This window comes from Bombina bombina, chromosome 4, assembly GCF_027579735.1.
Source record: "Bombina bombina isolate aBomBom1 chromosome 4, aBomBom1.pri, whole genome shotgun sequence".
Classification (NCBI taxonomy): Eukaryota; Metazoa; Chordata; class Amphibia; order Anura; family Bombinatoridae; genus Bombina; species Bombina bombina.
In genome coordinates, this window is record NC_069502.1 from 413,076,015 (window position 1) to 413,096,289 (window position 20,275).

The window sequence follows — 20,275 nt, forward strand, 5'->3', positions numbered from 1 at the left end:
AAACATAGGATACGCAATTGGCGTAAGGGGATCTGCGGTAGCCTGGAATCGCGGTAGGGAAGTGAGCGGTAGACCCTTTCCTGCCTGACTCTAAATACCAGCGGGCGGTAAAAAGCAGCGTTAGGACCCCTTAACGCTGCTTTTGATGGCTAACGCAGAACTCTAAATCTAGGTGTTAGAATTTCTCATTGTAGCCACTGACCTCAGGAAGATGTTTTTTTTTAACTTAAGTTACATTCTGCCTTTTCTCAGCATGAGCAAAGCAGACTTACTGTCTCTCTAGTATTATTCGAATAGTAAACCAACTCAAGTTACTCTAGAAGTTTTATTACTTCAAGCTAGATAAGCCTTCCTGTTTATACCCCAGCCTCCTTGTAGGGCTGTGACAGGAATCAATGGACACTGCACAAATGAAGTTAAAAAATAAATAAAAGGTAAAATCATTTAAAATGATAAATTATACATAATGCAAGGATTTCTATTAAGTTAAACCCACTGCTTAGTGTTTTCTTATTACAACAATAAAGCAGACAGTTTAATATTCCTTTAACAAATGCTTCCTAACAGGTTCTTGTTTATTTTTTCATTGTGTATTACTGTACAAGCTATTGATTTTGTTCCCACAATGTTAGAAATGCCCTTTAAATTTACTATGGTAAATAGTGCAGTGCATTTTAAACAATTTAGCCTTTAAAAACTAAAAATGTTAGTCTATAAAATCGTGCTACCCCCTACAATAAACTTTTGGTATCATTTTGCATGTTATCTTTTTATTAGCAAGAAGCCGGAGAAGTTGTGAAAAAGGCCCTTGATGTTATCACCATTGCAGTTCCACCTGCCCTACCTGCAGCTCTCACAGCAGGAATAATTTATGCACAAAAAAGACTTGAAAATGCTGGAATCTTCTGCATCAGTCCCCAAAGGATCAACCTATGTGGAACTCTAAACCTTTTCTGCTTTGATAAGGTAAGTCACTTGGTTCAAGCAAAAATAGTTTTTCTAAATAAGTGTTTAATACAACTTAAGGGTTAATGGAAAGGCATCAAAGTTTGAAGATTATTCGCTAATGTGTAGTTAACCCTGTACAGATCCAAGGATGCTTAGTAGTTAAAATTAGTCAATTGTATTTCATGTATTAAAAGTAATAATTCCAAGTGGTAAATACACTCACAGTCACATCTCGCTGTGCCCCAGCCAGCATGCCATCTGAAGCGTTTCGCTTGCTGCTTTCTCAAAGATAGCTATCTGCAAGCAAACACTGATTGCATTTAAATCCCCTGGTCGTGCAATGGTCACTCGAGAACCGGACGTGACGTGTCCACCTTTTTGAATCAGGCAAAATAGGTGGATTTAGACAGATACCACTAAAACACAGCCCCTCCTGTCTGGGAGAACAAGCACAAAAAATGCGGACACGTCGCTTACGGTTCTCGAGTGAACAGTATGTAACCAGGGGATTTAAATGCAATCGATGCTATCTTTGAGAAAGCAGCAAGTGAAATGCGTCAGATGGCATGCTGGCTGGGGCACAGCGCAATATGACTGTGAGTGTATTTACCAGTTGGAATTATTACTTTTAATACATGAAATATGATTTACAAATTTTAACTACAAAGTATCCTCAGATCTGTACTTTGATGCTTTGATATTGCTCAGGACCTACTATTTGCAAATACTTGCCATTTTTTTGTGGCTTGGGATTGGGCCACTGAAGATATGTTCAGTGAAACAGTATTTTATGGGTTATTTTACCTAGTAATTAAGGGTTAATGGCCCTTGTATTGATGTTTTATCACATTTTATTGCCACCTTCCTTATGCAAGTCTTATTATTTCTTCAGATAACTTCCAATTAAGGGCTAGATTACAAGTGGAGCGCTAATTTATTGCATGCCCGTTTACAGGCGTGCGATAAATAACCAACCATTACAAGATTAGATCTCTTGGTAATTCTCAAAAAGTGCCCCAATTTCCCCCCCAAAAATGTGTTATTTTTAATAAAAAATGAATTGTAGCATTTATTTTTTAATTAAAATGACTGCACTAAGCAGTTTTTAGGAGTTAAATTGAGCAGGTGTGGGGTGTTAAACAAAATAAATGGCACTGAAAAGTGCCTTTACATTGCGGTCTATGGGGACAGTGTGTTCTCTCTAAATATAAATTTATATGCTTATATACATATATATTTGTGTTAATATGTGTATATACACATATTAACACATGAATATATATGTATAAAAAAAAGAGCTGATTGCCCTTTTCATGGCATGGCAAAAGAGCTAAATGCCCTTTTAAGGGCAATGGTTAGCTTAGGTTTATTTAGATAGGTTTTTATTTGGGGGGTTTGGTTGGGTGGGTGTGGGTTTTACTGTTGAGGGTGATTGTATTTTTTTTTACAGGTAAAAGAGCTGATTTCTTTGGGGTAATGCCCCGCAAAAGGCCCTTTTAAGGGCTATTGGCAGTTTAGTGTAGGCTAGGGTTTTTTTTTTTATTTTGTGGGGACTTTTTTATTTTAATAGGGCTATTAGATTAGGAGTAATTCGTTTTTATTTTTGATAATTTAGTTTTTTATTTTTTGTAATTTACATAATTGTATTTTAATTTAATGTATTTTATTTTATTGTAATGTTTTATTTTACAGGTAACTTTGTATTTATTTTAACTAGGTAGTTAGTAAATAGTTAATATCTATTTACTAACTAGTCTACCTAGTTAAAATAAATACAAACTTACCTGTGAAATAAAAATAAAACCTTAGCTAGCTACAATGTAACTATAAGTTATATTGTAGCTAGCTTAGGTTTTATTTTACAGGTAAGTATGTATTTAGTTTTAAATAGGTTATTTAGGTAATAATTGTAAGTTTTATTTAGATTTATTTTAATTATATTTAAGTTAGGGGGGTTAGGGCTAGACTTAGGGTTACATTAGGGTTAGGTTTATGCTTAGGGTTAGGGTTACATTAGGGTTAGGTTTAGGGGTTAATATATTTATTTAGTGTTAGTGATGTGGGAAGCCAGAGGTTTAGGGGTTGATAACGTTAGTATAGTAGCGGCGACATTGAGGGCGGCAGATTGGGGTTAATAACTGTAATGAAGGTGGCGGTGATATCGGGAGCGGCAGATAAGGGGTTAATATTTTTGTTTAGGTGGCAGTGATGTTAGAGGTGGCAGATTAGGGGTTAATAACATTATGTAGATTGCGGCGATGTTAGGGGCAGCAGATTAGGGGTGTTTAGACATGGTTTTTATGTTAGGGTGTTAGGTTTAAACATAACTTTTTCTTTCCCCATAGACATCAATGGGGCTGCATTGCGGATCTTTTGTTTTGCGATCGCAGGTGTTAGGCTTTTTTTTTTAGCAGACTCTCCCCATTCATGTCTATGGGAAATCATGCACGAGCACGTCAAAACACTGCTTGTATTTGGGGGAGTTTTGGAGCTCAACGCAACCATATCGCCCGCGCAAGCCAGGTTTTACAAAACCTGTAATAGCAGCGCTAAAGGAAGGTTAAATATAGCCGCTTTTGTGCTGAACGTTAATTTCCCTATAGTGCTCAAAACTCGTAATCTAGCTATATGTTAATAATCCTTTTCAATCTGGATTTTAACATTTTTGCTTTTGAGGTTTTTTCCTATTCAATATACTATCTGTATTATATTCTAGAAAATGGTTATTCTGATTCCCTCTTGGGACTGTACTACTATTTATATGGATATTGGTACTTGTTTTCAGGATTCTTTAGAATTTGAATATAACCTTAGTAGAGCATATTCACGTACTGTTTATATTTTAAGATCAGCTTTATCTGTGGATGACATTACTCTTCTCTCATCCTTTGTTGAACAGTTAGCATAAGCAGTTTTCAGATACTTTCAGATTAAGTATATAACTCTGTTTATTTACTTTAGATGTATTCATTTAATTATGTTTACTATATCTATTATTATCATTTCAAATATATTTTATTATCTCTCTTGTTAGGATAATAATTTGTTTGATTTCTATTATCTCCACTATTTCTGGAGGTTTAGAGTTTTTTTCTGCCCTACTTTTTGTCCGGTGATGTAGATCAGTTGGTGAATGTTCTGACTACAAATGCTTGTTCTAGTCCCAAGGGTCATAGATTAATTTCCCGGCAGGGTTAGTACAGCCCTTTGGCCTTTGAGGTCAATTTATTGTATACCATTTATTTGGGTAATAATAACTACTGTTTTTATCAGCTGCTAATTTGGTTTACTCCGAGTGTAAGCACTGAACAAGCTTTTTTTTGTTTCCTTCTGGGAGAAAAACGCTATATAATTACTAGTTATTAGACTGCATGAAGGTGCGGTTCTCAAACCAGTCCTTCTGGTGGGGGGCAGATTAAATTGTTTTTGGATGAACCCAGTCTAAATTCTATATTATTCTTAGGGTTTGAATAGATTTTTAGAATGACCTCCTATTCTTTTTCTCAAAGAAGAAAGGTTTATTCAGTCCAATCTTGGATCTGAAGACTTTTATATTGTTTTGTTAGAGTCTCCACTTTTCAGTTGGCGATTATAAGGACTATTATGCCTTTTTGTTAAGGCCATTTCATGTCCACTCCATTTTTTAGGATGTTTATCCTAATATTTTATTTCATTCAGCTCACTTGTGGATTCTGAGATTTTATTTGTAAGCTTTACCAATTTGTCCCTTTTCCATTGGGTTTAGTGCCAGCATTATGAATCTTTTCAAGGTTCTTGGTGCCCTTCTTTCTGTCTTCAGACAGTAGGGTATTGTGGTGCTTCCTTATTTGGATGGTATCTTGGTATTAGCTTAAACTTTTCTTTTATTAAAGCCAGACAGATAGCTCAGCATGCTAATGCACTGTGATTGAGCTCTATAGCAACCTGAGGGTTGCAGGTTCGATTCCCGGGAAGGTACATTCAGTCTTTCATCCTTTCGAGGTTGTTTAATTGAGCAGTGTCTTGAGTCCCTTAAGGGTGATTAGACGCACTTTACAAGTACCCAATACATACATATGAAAGAGCAGTATTTAAATATATGGGATTTTATTTTTGTCGAATCCCTCATGAATCAACTAAGTTTTGTTTCTTCAAGACATGGTTAGAGGATTTAATTTACCTAAGAGTTTCGTGATTTCTCAGACAAGGGTCACCTCTTTTTGGGTTTCTAGATAGATTTTGTGTTCATGTCTTTGTCTTTATCGGACAAAAGTTATAAGTTAAGTTAAAAATTATAAGTGGCGTTAACTTGTCTAACTTACAGTCTAAAACATTTCTTTCAGTGGCTATGTGCTTGGAAGTTTTTAGGTCTCATAACTGCAGCATCGGGCATGGTTCCCTTTCCTCGTTTTTCATCTGAGGTCTCTTTTTGATTTGCATACTGAATCAATGAACAGGGTTTGTTTTTAAATATCACAGTTGATATTTTTAAATCCTAACACTCTACTCTCCCTGTTTTGGTGATTAGTCTATCATCATTTTATTCAGGGGGCCTGCTTTTGTTCATCCTTCCTGGACTGTATTCTTAATGGATGCAAGTCTTACAGGTTGGGGAGCTGTCTGAGTGTCTTTTGACAGCACAAGGGGTTTGGAAACTTCAAGAGGCAAGGTTTCCAATCGATATTTTGGAACTCTGTGTTATTTTTCAGATCTCTTTCATGCTTGGCCTCTCTTATGGGATAACTTTATCATTTTTTGCTTTCAGACATACAATATCACAACTGTGGTATATGTCAATCAACAATAGGGACTTGTAGTTCCTTAGCAATTAAGAAGTATCTTGAATATGTTCTTAGATGGAATTCATCTCCTGTCTACTTTCTACAATTTTAGACATTTGGGAGGTGGATTATCTCAGCCGTCAGTCTTTACAAACCCGGGAGAGTGGTGTCTCTATACAGATGTGTTTTCTCAATTTCCCAGGTACCTTTTCAGGTCCAGGGATCCTAAGGTGGAGATGATGGATGCATTAGTAGTGTCATGGTTTTGCAACCTGACTACATATTTCCGCCTTTGTTTTTTATTCCAAAGGTGATTTCCAAGATCATATTGGAACAGTTTCATGTTTTTCTGATAGCATCAGCATGGCCTCACAGGTTTGGTATGTGGATCTTGTTCAGATGTCCATTTGCCATCCTTGGCCACTTACTCTTTGGCCAGCCCTCTTGTTTTAGGGGCTATTTTTCCATCGGGATCTCAAATTACTAATTTCGGGGTATATAAATTGATTAGTGTTTAGTTATAGAAGTTTCTATTTTTTAGCAATATGTTGCAGGCTTATAAGTCTGTTTCAAGGAAACATGTATTATCAGGTTTGGAAAACCTATATTGTTCTTCTCATAAATTCTCTTGGTATTCTTTTAGAATTCCTAGGATTTTACAATTTTTTAGGATGGTTTGGAGAAGTTTGTCTGCAAATTTTAACTTCCTAATATTCACTGTTTTGTTCAGGGTTTGGTTGGTATCAAGCCTGTTCATTTATTCATTTCTCATTTATGGAGTCTTATTTGGTTTAAAGATTTTGTAGGTTCTTTTCTTTTGAGCCTATATTTTCTTTGAAGATTATCTACTTTCTTGGAAAGTGTTGTTTCTTTTGACTATCTCTTCTGCTACAAGAGTTTCTGATTTATCAGCTCTCTCTCGTGTGTCTCCTTATCTGTTTTTTTTCATTTAGATAAGTTGTTTTTGTGGACTTCTTTTTTTCCTAAGGTTGTGAATTTGAACAACATTAGTAGAGAAATTGTTGTCCCTTCTTTGTATCCTAATCCTAAAGAATTATTTGATAGTTCTTTACATCCTTTGAATGTGGTAAATACTTTATAATTCTATATCGTGGTTACTAGGATTTCAGAAGACTTCTAGTCTATATGCTGTTTTTCCGGTTCCAGAAAAGGTTAGGAAGTCTCTGCCATTTCTTTGGCATCTTGATTAAAGCTTTTGTTTTTCAAAGCTTATTTCGAGGCAGGACAGGCTCCGCCTCAGAGTTTTACAGCTCATTCTACTAGGCTTAGTCGCCTTTTCTTGGGCTTTTTCAGGTTGAAGCTTAGGTTGATCAAATTTGCAAATCAGTAATTTGGTCTTCTTTGCTTACTTTTATTGTTTTTACCATTTTGATGTATTTGCTTCTTCTGAAGCAGTCTTTGGTAGAAAAAGTTCTTCAGGCAGCTGTTTCAGTTTGATTCTACTGCTTTTGATTTAAGTTTTTTTGAGAAAAACTTAATTATTATGTGGGTTTCATTTCTCAGCAGAAATAGCTGTTGTTATTTTATCCCTCCCTCTCTAGTGACTCTTCTGTGGACTTCAACATCTTAGGTATTTCTACCCATACGTCACTAGCTCATGGACTCTTGCCAATTACATGAAAGAAAACATAATTTATGTAAGAACTTACCTGATAAATTAATTTCTTTCATATTGGCAAGAGTCCATGAGGCCCACCCTTTTTATGGTGGTTATGATTTTTGTATAAAAGCACAATTATTTGTCCACTTCCTCTTTTTGTATGCTTTTCTACTCCTTATTTTATCACCCCACTACTTGGCTATTCGTTAAACTGAATTGTGGGTGTGGTGAGGGGTGTATTTATAGGCATTTTGAGGTTTGGGAAACTTTGCCCCTCCTGGTAGGATTGTATATCCCATACGTCACTAGCTCATGGACTCTTGCCAATATGAAAGAAATTAATTTATCAGGTAAGTTCTTACATAAATTATGTTTTTTCCTATGCAGTCAAAAAATCCTGGATGTGCCCAAGGTGAGAATATCATCATGTTTTTTTTTAAATTTTTTACTTTATAACCATTTACATGATGGCTCTTTTCTGTACAGTATACATTCTGAAAATGTTGCTTGCTTATTTGATAACTATATGTAATCATGAAACTTTTGCTACATCCACTAGCTATTACCATGAACAAAATCACATGACTGTATGTTAGGTTTGGTCTACTCATGTGTTTCAGTGTACTGTTAATAAAATCTGTATGGAAACCATGTAAAAACTGTTAGAATTTATGGTACATAAAACACATTTAAACACCAATCAGCAAGCGCTACCCACGTCCGGCTCCTAAACTTACATTCATGCATTTTCAAATAAAGATAAGAAGACAACAAAGCCAAATTGATAATAGGAGTAAATTAGAAAGTTGTTTAAAATTGCATGCTCTGTCTAAATCATTAGTTTAATTTAATAATGCACACAGTAGAAATAATAATAATAAAATAACAATACAGATGCAGAAAATACACTGAAAGTCAAACTTATAAGTACAAAATTCTTATTGTAAAATGAGTTGTCCAAGCTCTGCTAGAGGGCGCAGGGCCGCCATCAGGGGGTGACAGGGGTGACTCCTGTCAGGGGCCCAATGGGCCAGGGGGGCCCCATGAGGCAAGAACTAAAAAAACAAAAAACAAAAATATATTTTTTTTAATTTTATTTTACATTTTGGCAGCCACCAGTAGGTACTATAGCAGAGTGCTAATTGAGCATGGGAATTGTTATTACAAGGAGTAAAGTATTTGCATTTGAGAGGATTTCTGAGTGTGCACTAAACCACTATGCACATACACATTGTCTGTTCCTTTTTAGGACATTTTGGCCGTACTACTGATTATTCACATCTTTCTACAGACTTTGAGACTAACAAGACCTTTCCGGAAGTCACCAATCTACCATTTAACCTTTAAATTATTGTTTAGGCAGTTCAGGGCCCTTCCTTTCAGCCACTGCATGCTGTTGTCATCATTTAGTTGGCATCTTCCTTTGCAAAAATATAATCAGAACTCCATATTTTGTTTTCTAAATCTCCTCATTTTTTCACAAAACTGTAATTTACCTCATTACTTGTCAGGTCAATGTAAACAAGTGCTGAGTGTCTGTGTCTGAGTGTGTTTCTTTGCGTGCCTGCTAGAGTGTCTATATGTGAATCCTTATGTGTGAGTGTGTGTGTGTTTCAGTGTATGAGTGTGTCTGTGTGTTTGTATGTTACTACCTTTACAACAATTCCAATTTAAATAGACACTTAAGAATAAAGTGCATATACGTTTTAGTCACTTGGTCAAAAATTGCACATGTCAAAGGGGGGGGGGGGCCCTGATCAATGGTTAAGTCAGGGGCCCCAAAATTTCTAGTGGCGGCCCTGAGAGGGCGGAACAGGGCCATAGTGGAGAAACCTTTTTTTGAGATCTCTGTAGTTTCTCTAAACATTTCCGCCTACAGATCTCACTGTTTTAGCTCAAAATGAAAGGTTTTGATATTGTGTCAACATAATAAAAATGCATGCATTTGAAAAAAGAGATGATCTTAATATACGCTGAAAACAGGGTAATTTGATTTGTTTTGGCTGCAGTATTTATTTTGAAAGTGTGCCCCCTGTTTCATTTTCCAGCGAATCATACAGATTTATGTTGCAGTGGTTTCTGGAGGATCTAGAAAGGATGTGAAGCTAACATGTAAAATAAGGTCTATTCTAGAATTATTTAATTTTGTGGATTCAATTAGATAAGATGCTGCCAAGGAGATCAAATTATTTGCTTTTCATATGCAACTTAGCAATATTTGCCAGCTTAGTAGTCCGTTTTGAGAGTCTAGAAGACAGCCTCGCTAATCTTCTATTAATTATCAAGAAGAGTATCAGTGGCACACAGGCTTTGATCTAACTAAGTAACTATTTCATTATGGAATTTACAGTGCTTTTCATAACGCTCATATTGATTTACTGTTCCTTGGAAAAATTTCTTAGTATCCTTAGTTTAAAAAAAAGCAATGGTTTCCACAGCATCTCTAATAAATTCTGCAAACTGTATCTAGGACTAGTGCACATGACTGGGATGTCAGATGTTGTTGACACACCTTTGTTTTGCCACCACAAAAAAATATTAAAATTACATTGAAATATGTCTAGTATTGTTTTATATGCATTTAAGTATACTATTTTCTATTACCCTTTGTAAAACATTTTGAGATATTTGTATTTAATTTGACATAACTTATAAATAGGGACTCTAACTTGACAATAAGACTCTTGGGGGATGTGTATCAAAGCGTCAACTATATTGCATTTGCGGGTGTCAATATGCTCGTCTAACATCGCCAAACATCGCACCTGCGGATATCAATTTGATCTCCATATTATTAAAAAAAGCCGTCAAAAGCACACGCACCAAGTACAGGGCAATGAGTATCGGACTGCTGTTAACTAACAATTATCGATGACGCTGCTATTCATGTTTTCCCCAACTTTTTTTATACCAACTAAACTGCTGCAAAGTACACTAACACCCATAAACTACCTATTAACCCTTAAACCGCCGACCCCTCCCGCATCGCCTTCACTGTAATAAAACTTATAACCCCTAATCTGCCGCTCCCGACATCACCACCACTAATATAAATATTAACCCCTATTCCACCACTACCCGACATCGCCGCCACTAAATAAACTTATTAACCCCTAAACCTCTGGCCTCCCACATCACCACCACTAACTAAACCTATTAACCTCTAAACTGTCATCCCCCCATATTGCAACATCCTAAATTAAGCTATTAACCCCTAAACCTAACAACCCCCTAACTTTAAATTAAAATTACAACATCCCTATCTTAATATAAATTAAAATTTACCTGAAGAATTAAAATAAACTATTTTTAAACTATTAATTAACCTACCCTAGCTTTTATACTACAATTACATTAAACTATCAATTAAATAAACTAAATTACATATTAAAAAACCTAACCCTACTAAAATTATTTAAATATACAATTAAACTTTATTAAAAATACTAAATCACACGATTTTGATAGGGCTATTAGATTAGGTGTAATTGTTTTACATAATTTAGTGTTTGTTTGTTTGTTTGTTTTTTTGGTAATTTAGTGGGGTGTTTTTTTGTACTTTCGGACTTTGTAATAATGTTTAATTGTAGATTTAAATAATTTTAGTAGGGTTAGGTTTTTTTAATATATATAAAGACAAAAAGAAAAGGACGTCAGCACCCATTTATTTATCAAAAATATATCCTTTATTTCATAGTAACTTTGAAGACAAAACAGCAACGTTTCGGATCTATCTGATCCAGGACGTTAGCACCCACTTATTTATCAAAAATATATCCTTTATTTCATAGTAACTTTGAAGACAAAACAGCAACGTTTCGGATCTATTTGATCCTTAGTCATGGACTAAGGATCAGATAGATCCGAAACGTTGCTGTTTTGTCTTCAAAGTTACTATGAAATAAAGGATATATTTTTGATAAATAAGTGGGTGCTAACGTCCTTCTCTTTTTGCCTTACATTAGGGGTGTGCAGGATCCCCTGACGTTCGTGCACCCCACAAAGCAAAGAAAAGAAAAGAAAAGAAAACTGATTTTCCATCTATTTGGTAACTGTGCTGGAACCTCCATTTTTTTATATATATTATATAAAAATAAATATCTATTTAAAATACTTAGGACATATTCCCCTATGTGAATAAAATTGGAATGTGAATTTTTTTCAGTACATACACACTAAAATTTTTATAAAATATGAATATTGAATAAATAGGATTTCTCATATTTTTAGCTACTTGACTGCGAAGGTCTCCAATGCATATATATATATTCATTAAAATTATGGTGTAGATAAAAATCTGAGATTAAAATCCTCCATGTCTCAAAAGTAAATCAATACAACATCCAATTTACTTTTATCATCAAATTTGCTTTTTTCTCTTGGTATTCTTAGTTTAAACTAAACAAAGGTAGGCTCATATGCTAATGTCTAAGCCCTTGAAGGCTGCCTCTTATCACATGCTTTTTAAATCTCTTTTCAACACAAAGAGACAGAAAGTACACGTGGGCCATATAGATAACACTGTGTTCAGGCACAGGGGGTTATTTAAGATTTAGCACAAAACAATGCTAAATTTAAGACAATAGATAATAAACAGTCACAGTCATGTGATCAGGGGGCTGGAAGAAGGTTCCTAGATATAAGGTAATCACAGAGGTAAAAAGTATATTAATATAACTGTGTTGGTTATGCAAAACTGGGGAATGGGTAATAAAGGAATTATCTATCTTTTAAAACAATAACAATTCTATGGTAGACTGTCCCTTTAACTTAGTTTAATTATATATTCTGTGTTAAACAACTAGAAAAACTAATTGTATGAGGAATACATTAGGATTCATAGCAAAGATTACCACAAATTGTATATCATGTGAACTCCAAGTAATGGATTCAGATAAAGATTACACTATATATTTAAAAAGTTCCATAACATTCATACCATAAGTCTTTATTAGTATAACTAGGAACCAACATTCACACAGTAGTAGCGAGAAAAGAATTAAAAACACTTAAACCCAGTCAAGAGTAATTACTTATGTGCTTATAGAGCCGAGAAGTATATATATATGCATGGGCCCACTTTCAAATATTCTAAAATAAGCTAAGCCCTTACAATCCGAGGGCTGATTTACTTTTAAGTATTAGTATATAATCTTAGTAGGCACCATGAATAATAAACAATTAGAGAGAGAATTCTTATTTTGACATAGGCAAGCAAATTAAAAACGGCAGACAGGAGAGACAACGCTACTCCTGCTGGACCCCTGACGCGCGTTTCACAGAACGCTTCCTCAGAGGGGGTGCGGGCTGCCGCTACTCTGTGTTATTTATGAGACTGTTAAGCCCACCTTCCAGGCATGATTGGTTGCCCTTTGTGAGTGAACTGTGTCCGATTCGTTCTCGGATCTATCAATCAACCCTGTTGGCTCTGACGTGTAGGATCTTACAACGTGACAGGGGTGTGTGAATTGTAAGACGTATCTTCAGTAATGATTAAAACAGTCACAGGATATATGCTGGGGGGGGTGTGTGTACTGCTCTGTGACGATTGGATGATCGCAGAGTAGTTTAAACAACAAATTCTATTTAACTTACAATAATACGAATGATCGTATTAAATAAGCATACAAGTGTGGACTTAAGAGTCATTATAAACCCAATAAGAAATAAGGGATGGTATGATCGATCGTTTGTTATAATGAAAGGAATAAAAACTTAATGCAAAATAGTGTCATATTATTATTCGGATACACACTTATAAGAATCATATGAATGAATGTATAATCATGCCGTGATATCAGAGAATTCCTAAACGGTGTGCTTTAACTGAATAGGTATGTATAGTGTGATCATAATCGATTGTACTATCAGATATTTGAAAGTGGGCCCATGCATATCTATATACTTCTCGGCTCTATAAGCACATACGTAATTACTCTTGACTGGGTTTAAGTGTTTTTAATTATTTTCTCGCTACTACTGTGTGAATGTTGGTTCCTAGTTATACTAATAAAGACTTAAGGTATGAATGTTATGGAACTTTTTAAATATATAGTGTAATCTTTATCTGAATCCATTACTTGGAGTTCACATGATATACAATTTGTGGTAATCTCTGCTATGAATCCTAATGTATTCCTCATACAATTAGTTTTTCTAGTTGTTTAGTTCTGTTCTCTGAGATCCCACATCAGATACTGATCCCATTTGGTGATACTTAACATAACATATAGATATAAAATATATGTATTGCAATACAAATAAGGGGACTATATCTGTCATTACTTAACTCCAACTAATCCCCCACAACCTTAATTCTAAAATATATTCTGTGTTGTTTGATTATTTGATACTGTTTATAATGCTGCTTATTATTTAAAGTCTTCATTTCAAAGCTTTAAAAATAATGTATTACATATACACATGTAAATACTTTCAAGTGTTTACTTTCAAATTGTAATACATGAGCTTGTGACGCTTGCAAAGAACTGCGGTAAACCCCTCTTCGCTCCCCCCAGAACATTTAGTGTGCCACTCGTAATCTATCCTTAAAGGGGGGAACATTTTTCAGTACACTGTCCCTTTAATCTTTCAAGGAAAGTGGAACAGGTAGTGTAGTGTTGTTTGCACTGATATTTTGAGCTATGACTATTTTTTATTGGCTGTAACACACAACTATTGATTTCCTTAATAGTAACAGTTGTTTAATAATTATGGTATTTCATTTCTTTCTAGACTGGCACTTTAACAGAAGATGGGCTGGATCTCTGGGGTCTAGTACCTTCAAATGGATATCGGTATGTCCTTTTATCATAAGTATACAATACTAAAAATTTGTAAATAGTAGATATGTGCATTCATAACATTTGGGGAAACAATGTCAAAGTTGGTGGCCACTAGTGGCATTTGGCAATTTTCAGAACCTGATTTATTCTTGTGAAACTGCAAAACAGTAAGATCTATGCAATCCAGATCTTAATGTGTTGCACCTTTACAAAAATAAATCCAGCTCTGAAAATTGCAGAATGCCACTTATGGTCTCTATCTTGGCCACCATCATTGGCATTTGTTTTCTTTCAAATGTCTCAAATGCACATGCCTAGTAAATAGTTGTTATAGGACCTAAAGCTAATATGCAAAATAGAGTATTGGGAGGTTTGCATCTTCCACGTAGTGTGTACAGTTGTTTAAATTGCTTTAAAACAGCATGCTTATGATTTCATGTTAAATCTAGAGGGTTAGTTAAATATGCCAATTTACTTAATAAGTTACCGCCTAGAATGATGGACATGAAGGATGCATATTTACATATTTAGGGCAAGATTACAAGTTGTGCAGCAAATCTGTTTTTTTAGCAAATGTGAAAATACAGTTCGTTATGTTTTTTAGCATTTGGGGTTGTGCAGGTATTACAAGTTGCAAAATAACTTATTTTGCACACATGTTAACCCGCGTAATCCATAAAGCAAGATTGTGTGGGCGTTCACATATTATCCCATAGAAGTCAATGGAGAATACAAATAGAAAAACAATATACTGTACTAAAACCCTAATCTGTTGCGCAAAGCCCATGATTCTCCTCAAAAAGTGTACACGAAAATGCAAATATTTCATATTGCACAAATATTTCTAAATAAATATCTCTCTATATATGTGATGATTTTTGGACTGATATATCTATTTATAGTGAGATCTGTATATAAATATATAGAATATATAGCTATGTCTAGATATTTTGAGATTTATTATTATTATCATTTATTTGTATAGCGCTGCCAAATTCCGTAGTGCTGGGTACAGTGATAGGGGTATACAATGACAAGAATTTGTGATAAAATACAAAACTAAATAAATATAGTACAGGAGAAAGAGGGCCCTGCTCTGGAGAGCTCACAGTCTACAGGTTTAGGGTGCAGAGACATAAGGTTGGGGGGTAGCTTGTCACATTGGTTGTAGTTGCAGCAGTGAGTCAGGCAGTTGATGTATTAGTTTGGTTAGGATGAAGGATAAAGGAGAGATTGTAAGCCTCTCTAAAAAGGTGGGTTTTCAAGGAGCGTCTAAAGCTATACAAGGCTGGAGATAGTCTTATGGAGCGGGGTAGAGAGTTCCAGAGGACAGGTGCAGCATATGCAAAGTCTTGGAGACGGGAGTGGGACGTAGAGATAACAGGAAAGGAGAGACGTAGGTCAGAGGTTAATCGAAGAGGACGGGATGGGCAATATTTCACGATGAGAGAGGAAATATAGTTTGGAGTTAGACTGTTGAGTGCTTTGTAAGTTAGGGTTAATACTTTAAATTGTAGTTCTGCTTCAAATGTAACCCCAAGACAGCGGACCTGAAAAATGTCTCGAAGAGGGAGGGATAAGAAGCAGCTCAGTTTTGGACAGATCGATATGCAAATATCTCTTTGAAAATCCATCTGAGATATTGTTTAATGTGCATAAGATTGTAATGTGAATATTTTCATTATCTCCATAGTTAAACATATCTCTATACATATAAATCCATATTTCTTCTGAGATCTCCTATCTTTGAGCCCTTATAACTTTTGTGCGTAATATATTTTCAAAATAAAATAGACAGTGTTAATATGAGTGTACTTTGTAATGTATTTTTGAAGTGCTTTGTGAAAGTTTTATGCTGCGATAAATGGGTAACTGTTTTTCCAGACTTGTAATAACTGCGCAATGAAAATTGAGTGCAAAAAGACCATATTGCGCATGGAAAACTCGGGACTTGTAATCTTGCCCTTAAGTTTTTGCTAATGAAAGTAAACATTTTAACTTTTAAGGTTCAAATTTACTTTGTTGCTTTTGGTATACTTTGCCCCTTTTTGTATCCTTTGTTAAAAAGCATACCTAAGTAGGCTAATGAACAGGAATGCACTAGCAGGAGGTGATTGGTGGCTACACACATCTACCTATTGTCTTTACTCACCAGCTGTATTCACTAGATCCCAGTAGTGCATTGCTGCTTTGGAATTTGCCCGGGATAAGTACATAAAACATGTTTTAATAGCAACATTAATAGCATATAACACAGAGCATGTTCTTTTTGAACTTTTATGTCCCTTTAAACAATATATTGGATCTTCTGATTCCTTCCTTATATTTCTGTCATTAAGACATTATTGGGAACACAAAGCCCTGCATTTTATTTTCCTCTTCTTTTGAAATAGCAAAAGAGAATTATTTACATCACAACATCAGGCATAAACACCAAGACTTAGCAGGAGATCAGTTATGCTCTTAACTAATCTAGAAACATACATTTTGATGGCCGTAGGCCACACAAGTATGCCCACAATGCTTATTAAATATGAGCTTAATTAGTTTGTAGGATATCCTTATGCTTATCCCAGATGTTCTTGAAGTCCCTTTAAGTTGTCTTTATCACCTCTAATGGAAGTTAATACCATAAATAAATGACTCTTTCTGCAAATAACTCTTAAGCCTGATAACCTGACCATCAGTGAAGGCTCAAAAATAAGGAATTATCCTTCACTATGTAAGATTTAATACAAAGACACTTTGTTAGCATTCATCTAATTTAACCATAAATCCTAAGTCCAAATGAAATTTTAAAATTTAGTACCATACATATACTATATGGCCAATGGTATGTAGACAGTTTACCATCACACCTACATGATCTTGTGTGACAACCTATTTCAAAATTATGGGTATTAATATAAAGTGGACCTTTCCTCCCTTTGCAGCTAAAACAGCTGCAACTCTTCTGGGAAGGCTTTCCACAAGCGTATAGAGTGTGTCTTTGGAAATGTGTGCCCCATTCAACACTCCAGAGTCCAGTAGCATTGTGTTTTTACACTACTCCAGCTGATGCTTGGCATTGCACATGTTGATGTGAGGCTTGTGGACATCTGATCGGCCATGGAAACTCATTTCAGGAAGTTCCCAATGCACAGTTCTTGTGCTGATGTTGTTTCTAGAGGCAGTTTGAACCTCTTTAGTTAGTGATGCAATAGATAATTTTTATTTAATTTTTATGGGCTACAACACTCAACAACCCTACTTTGCAAGTGTGCATTATGTACCACTTTGTGGCTGTGCTGTTGTTGCTCCTAGATGCTTCCACTTCACAATAATAGCACTTACAATTAACTGGAGTAGATCTTGTAGAGCGGAAATTTCATGAACTGGCTTGTTACAAAGGTGACAATCTATAGCAAAGTCACAATTAAAGTCACTGAACTCTTCAGTACAACCTAATGTACTGCAAATGTTTGTCTATGAGGATTTAATGGCTATGTGCTGTATTCTATACCCCTGTTAGCAATACAGTCGAGCAAAATAGCAACAGCACCAGCAATGGATAATCTTCAAACCTTTATTTTAGGACAAGAGAAACAGAACACAACGTTTCAGGAACTCAGTCCTTAATCATGTGAACATCCAACTAGTATAAGCCACAGCCCTTTACACCATACAGGTATACATACTCACAGGTGCATAATCACCTTATTATGACATCTCTATTACCTGCTGGACAAACATTGATACTACATCAACCTAACAATATACAATTATGTTAGTTTAAAATCTATAATGAGCAAATAAGTACAACTTAAAGGGACACTAAACCCAAAAAATGTCTTTCTATCCTGCCGCAACCTAAATAAATGTATTAACCCCTATCCTGCTGCTCCCAGAGCACACCGCAATGTTAATAAAGCTATTAACCCCTATCCTGCCACTCCCGGAACCCACCACAACTTTTATAAAGCTATTAACCCCTACCCCGCCGCTCCCAGACCCCTCCGCAACTAAATAAATGTATTAACCCCTAAACTCCTGGCCTCCCACATCACTAGCACTTACTAAACCTATTAACCCATAAACCGCCAGCCCCCCACATCACCATAAACTAAATCTAAGCTATTAACCCCTAAACGTAACAACTCGCTAACTTTACATTATAAATACCTCATCCCTATCTTATAATAAATTGAAACTTACCTGTAGAATTAAAATAAACTATATTAAACTATTAATCTACCTTAACTAACATTAACATTAAACTAACAACTAAATTAACTATATTACATATTTAAAAACATAACCATACTCAAGTTATTTAAATCTACTATTAAAAATTACTAAGTTACAAAAAAGTAACAACTAAGTTACAAAAAATTAAAAAACACTAAGTTACAAAAAATAAAAAAACACAGTATCAACAATAAAAAAAGAATTCCTAATCTAATAGCCCTATCAAAATAAAAAGCCTACAATAAACTACCAATGACCCTTAAAATGGCCTTTTGCGGGGCATTGCCCCAAAGAAATCGGCTCTTTTACCTGTAAAAAAAAAAAATACAAACACCCCCCAACAGTAAAACCCACCACCCACACAACCAAACCCCTAAATAAAAACCTATCTAAAAAACCTAAGCTCCCCATTGCCCTGAAAAGGGCATTTGTATTGGCATTGCCCTTTAAAGGGCATTTAGCTCTTTTGCCCAAAGTCCCTAACCTAAAATTAAAACCCACCCAATAAACCCTTAAAAAAAAACTAACACTAATCACAGACGATCCACTTACAGTTTTTGAAGACCGGACATCCATCCTCATCCAAGCGGCAGAAGTCCTCAGCAAAGCCGGCAGAAGTCTTCATCCAAGCGGGCAGAAGTCTTTATCCAGACCACATCTTCTATCCAGCGCGGAACGGGTCCATCTTCAAGACATCCTGCGGGGAGCATCCTCTTACAACGTCTCTTGAAGAATGAAGTTTCCCTTTAAATGGCGTCCCTTACATTCCAATTGGCTGATGGAATTCTATCAGTCAATAGGAATTAAAGGGGAAAAAATCATATTGACTGTTGCAATCAGCCAATAGGATTGAGCTTTCATCCTATTGGCTGATCCAATCAGCCAATAGGATTGAGCTTGCATTCTATTGACTGATTGGATCAGTCAATAGGACGAAAGCTCAATCCTATTGGCTGATTGCAACAGCCAATAGGATTAATTCCTATTGGCTGATAGAATTCTATCAGCCAATTAGAATGTAAGGGACGCCATCTTGGATGACGTCATTTAAAGGGAAACTTAATTCTTTAAGAGACGTCATAAGAAGAGGATGCTCTACGCAGGATGTCTTGAAGATGGACCCTCTTGGCACCGGATGGATGAAGATAGAAGATGCCATCTGGATGAAGACTTCTGCCCGCTTGGATAAAGACTTCGGCCCACTTGGATGAAGACTTCTGCAGGTTTCGCTGAGGACTTCTGCCGCTTGGATGAGGATGGATGCCCAGTCTTCGAAAACTGTAAGTGGATCATCGGTGGTTAGTGTTGGTTTTTTTTAAAGGTTTATTGGGTGGGTTTTAATTTTAGGTTAGGGACTTTGGGCAGTAAAAGAGCTAAATGCCCTTTTCAGGGCAATGGGGAGCTTAGCGCCTAGATTTAGAGTTTGGCGGTAGCCGTCAAAACCAGCGTTAGAGGCTCCTAACGCTGGTTTTTACCGCCGGCTGGTATTTGGAGTCAGTCAGGAAAGGGTCTAATGCTCACTTTGCAGCCGCGACTTTTCCATACCGCAGATCCCCTTACGTCAATTGCGTATCCTATCTTTTCAATGGGATCTTTCTAACGCCGGTATTTAGAGTCATGGCTTAAGTGAGTGTTAGAAATCTAACGACAAAACTCCAGCCGCAGAAAAAAGTCAGGAGTTAAGAGCTTTCTGGGCTAACGCCGGTTCATAAAGCTCTTAACTACTGTGCTCTAAAGTACACTAACACCCATAAACTACCTATGTACCCCTAAACCGAGGTCCCCCCACATCGCCGCTACTCTATTAAAATTTTTTAACCCCTAATCTGCCGACCGCACACCGCCGCCACCTACGTTATCCCTATGTACCCCTAATCTGCTGCCCCTAATACCGCCGACACCTACATAATATTTATTAACCCCTAATCTGCCGC

General features: G+C 35.8%; 1 protein-coding gene across 2 annotated transcripts in view; it reads left to right on the forward strand.

Moving 5' to 3' along the window:
• Positions 1-20,275, forward strand: part of LOC128656359 (probable cation-transporting ATPase 13A4) — a 355,156-nt gene that overhangs the window by 182,634 nt on the left and 152,247 nt on the right. For both annotated transcript variants that reach the window (XM_053710219.1, XM_053710218.1), the window contains exons 12-13: positions 778-966; positions 14,065-14,126. In XM_053710219.1, coding sequence (XP_053566194.1) covers positions 778-966; positions 14,065-14,126 — 251 coding nt within the window. The remainder of the gene's footprint in view (positions 1-777; positions 967-14,064; positions 14,127-20,275) is intronic.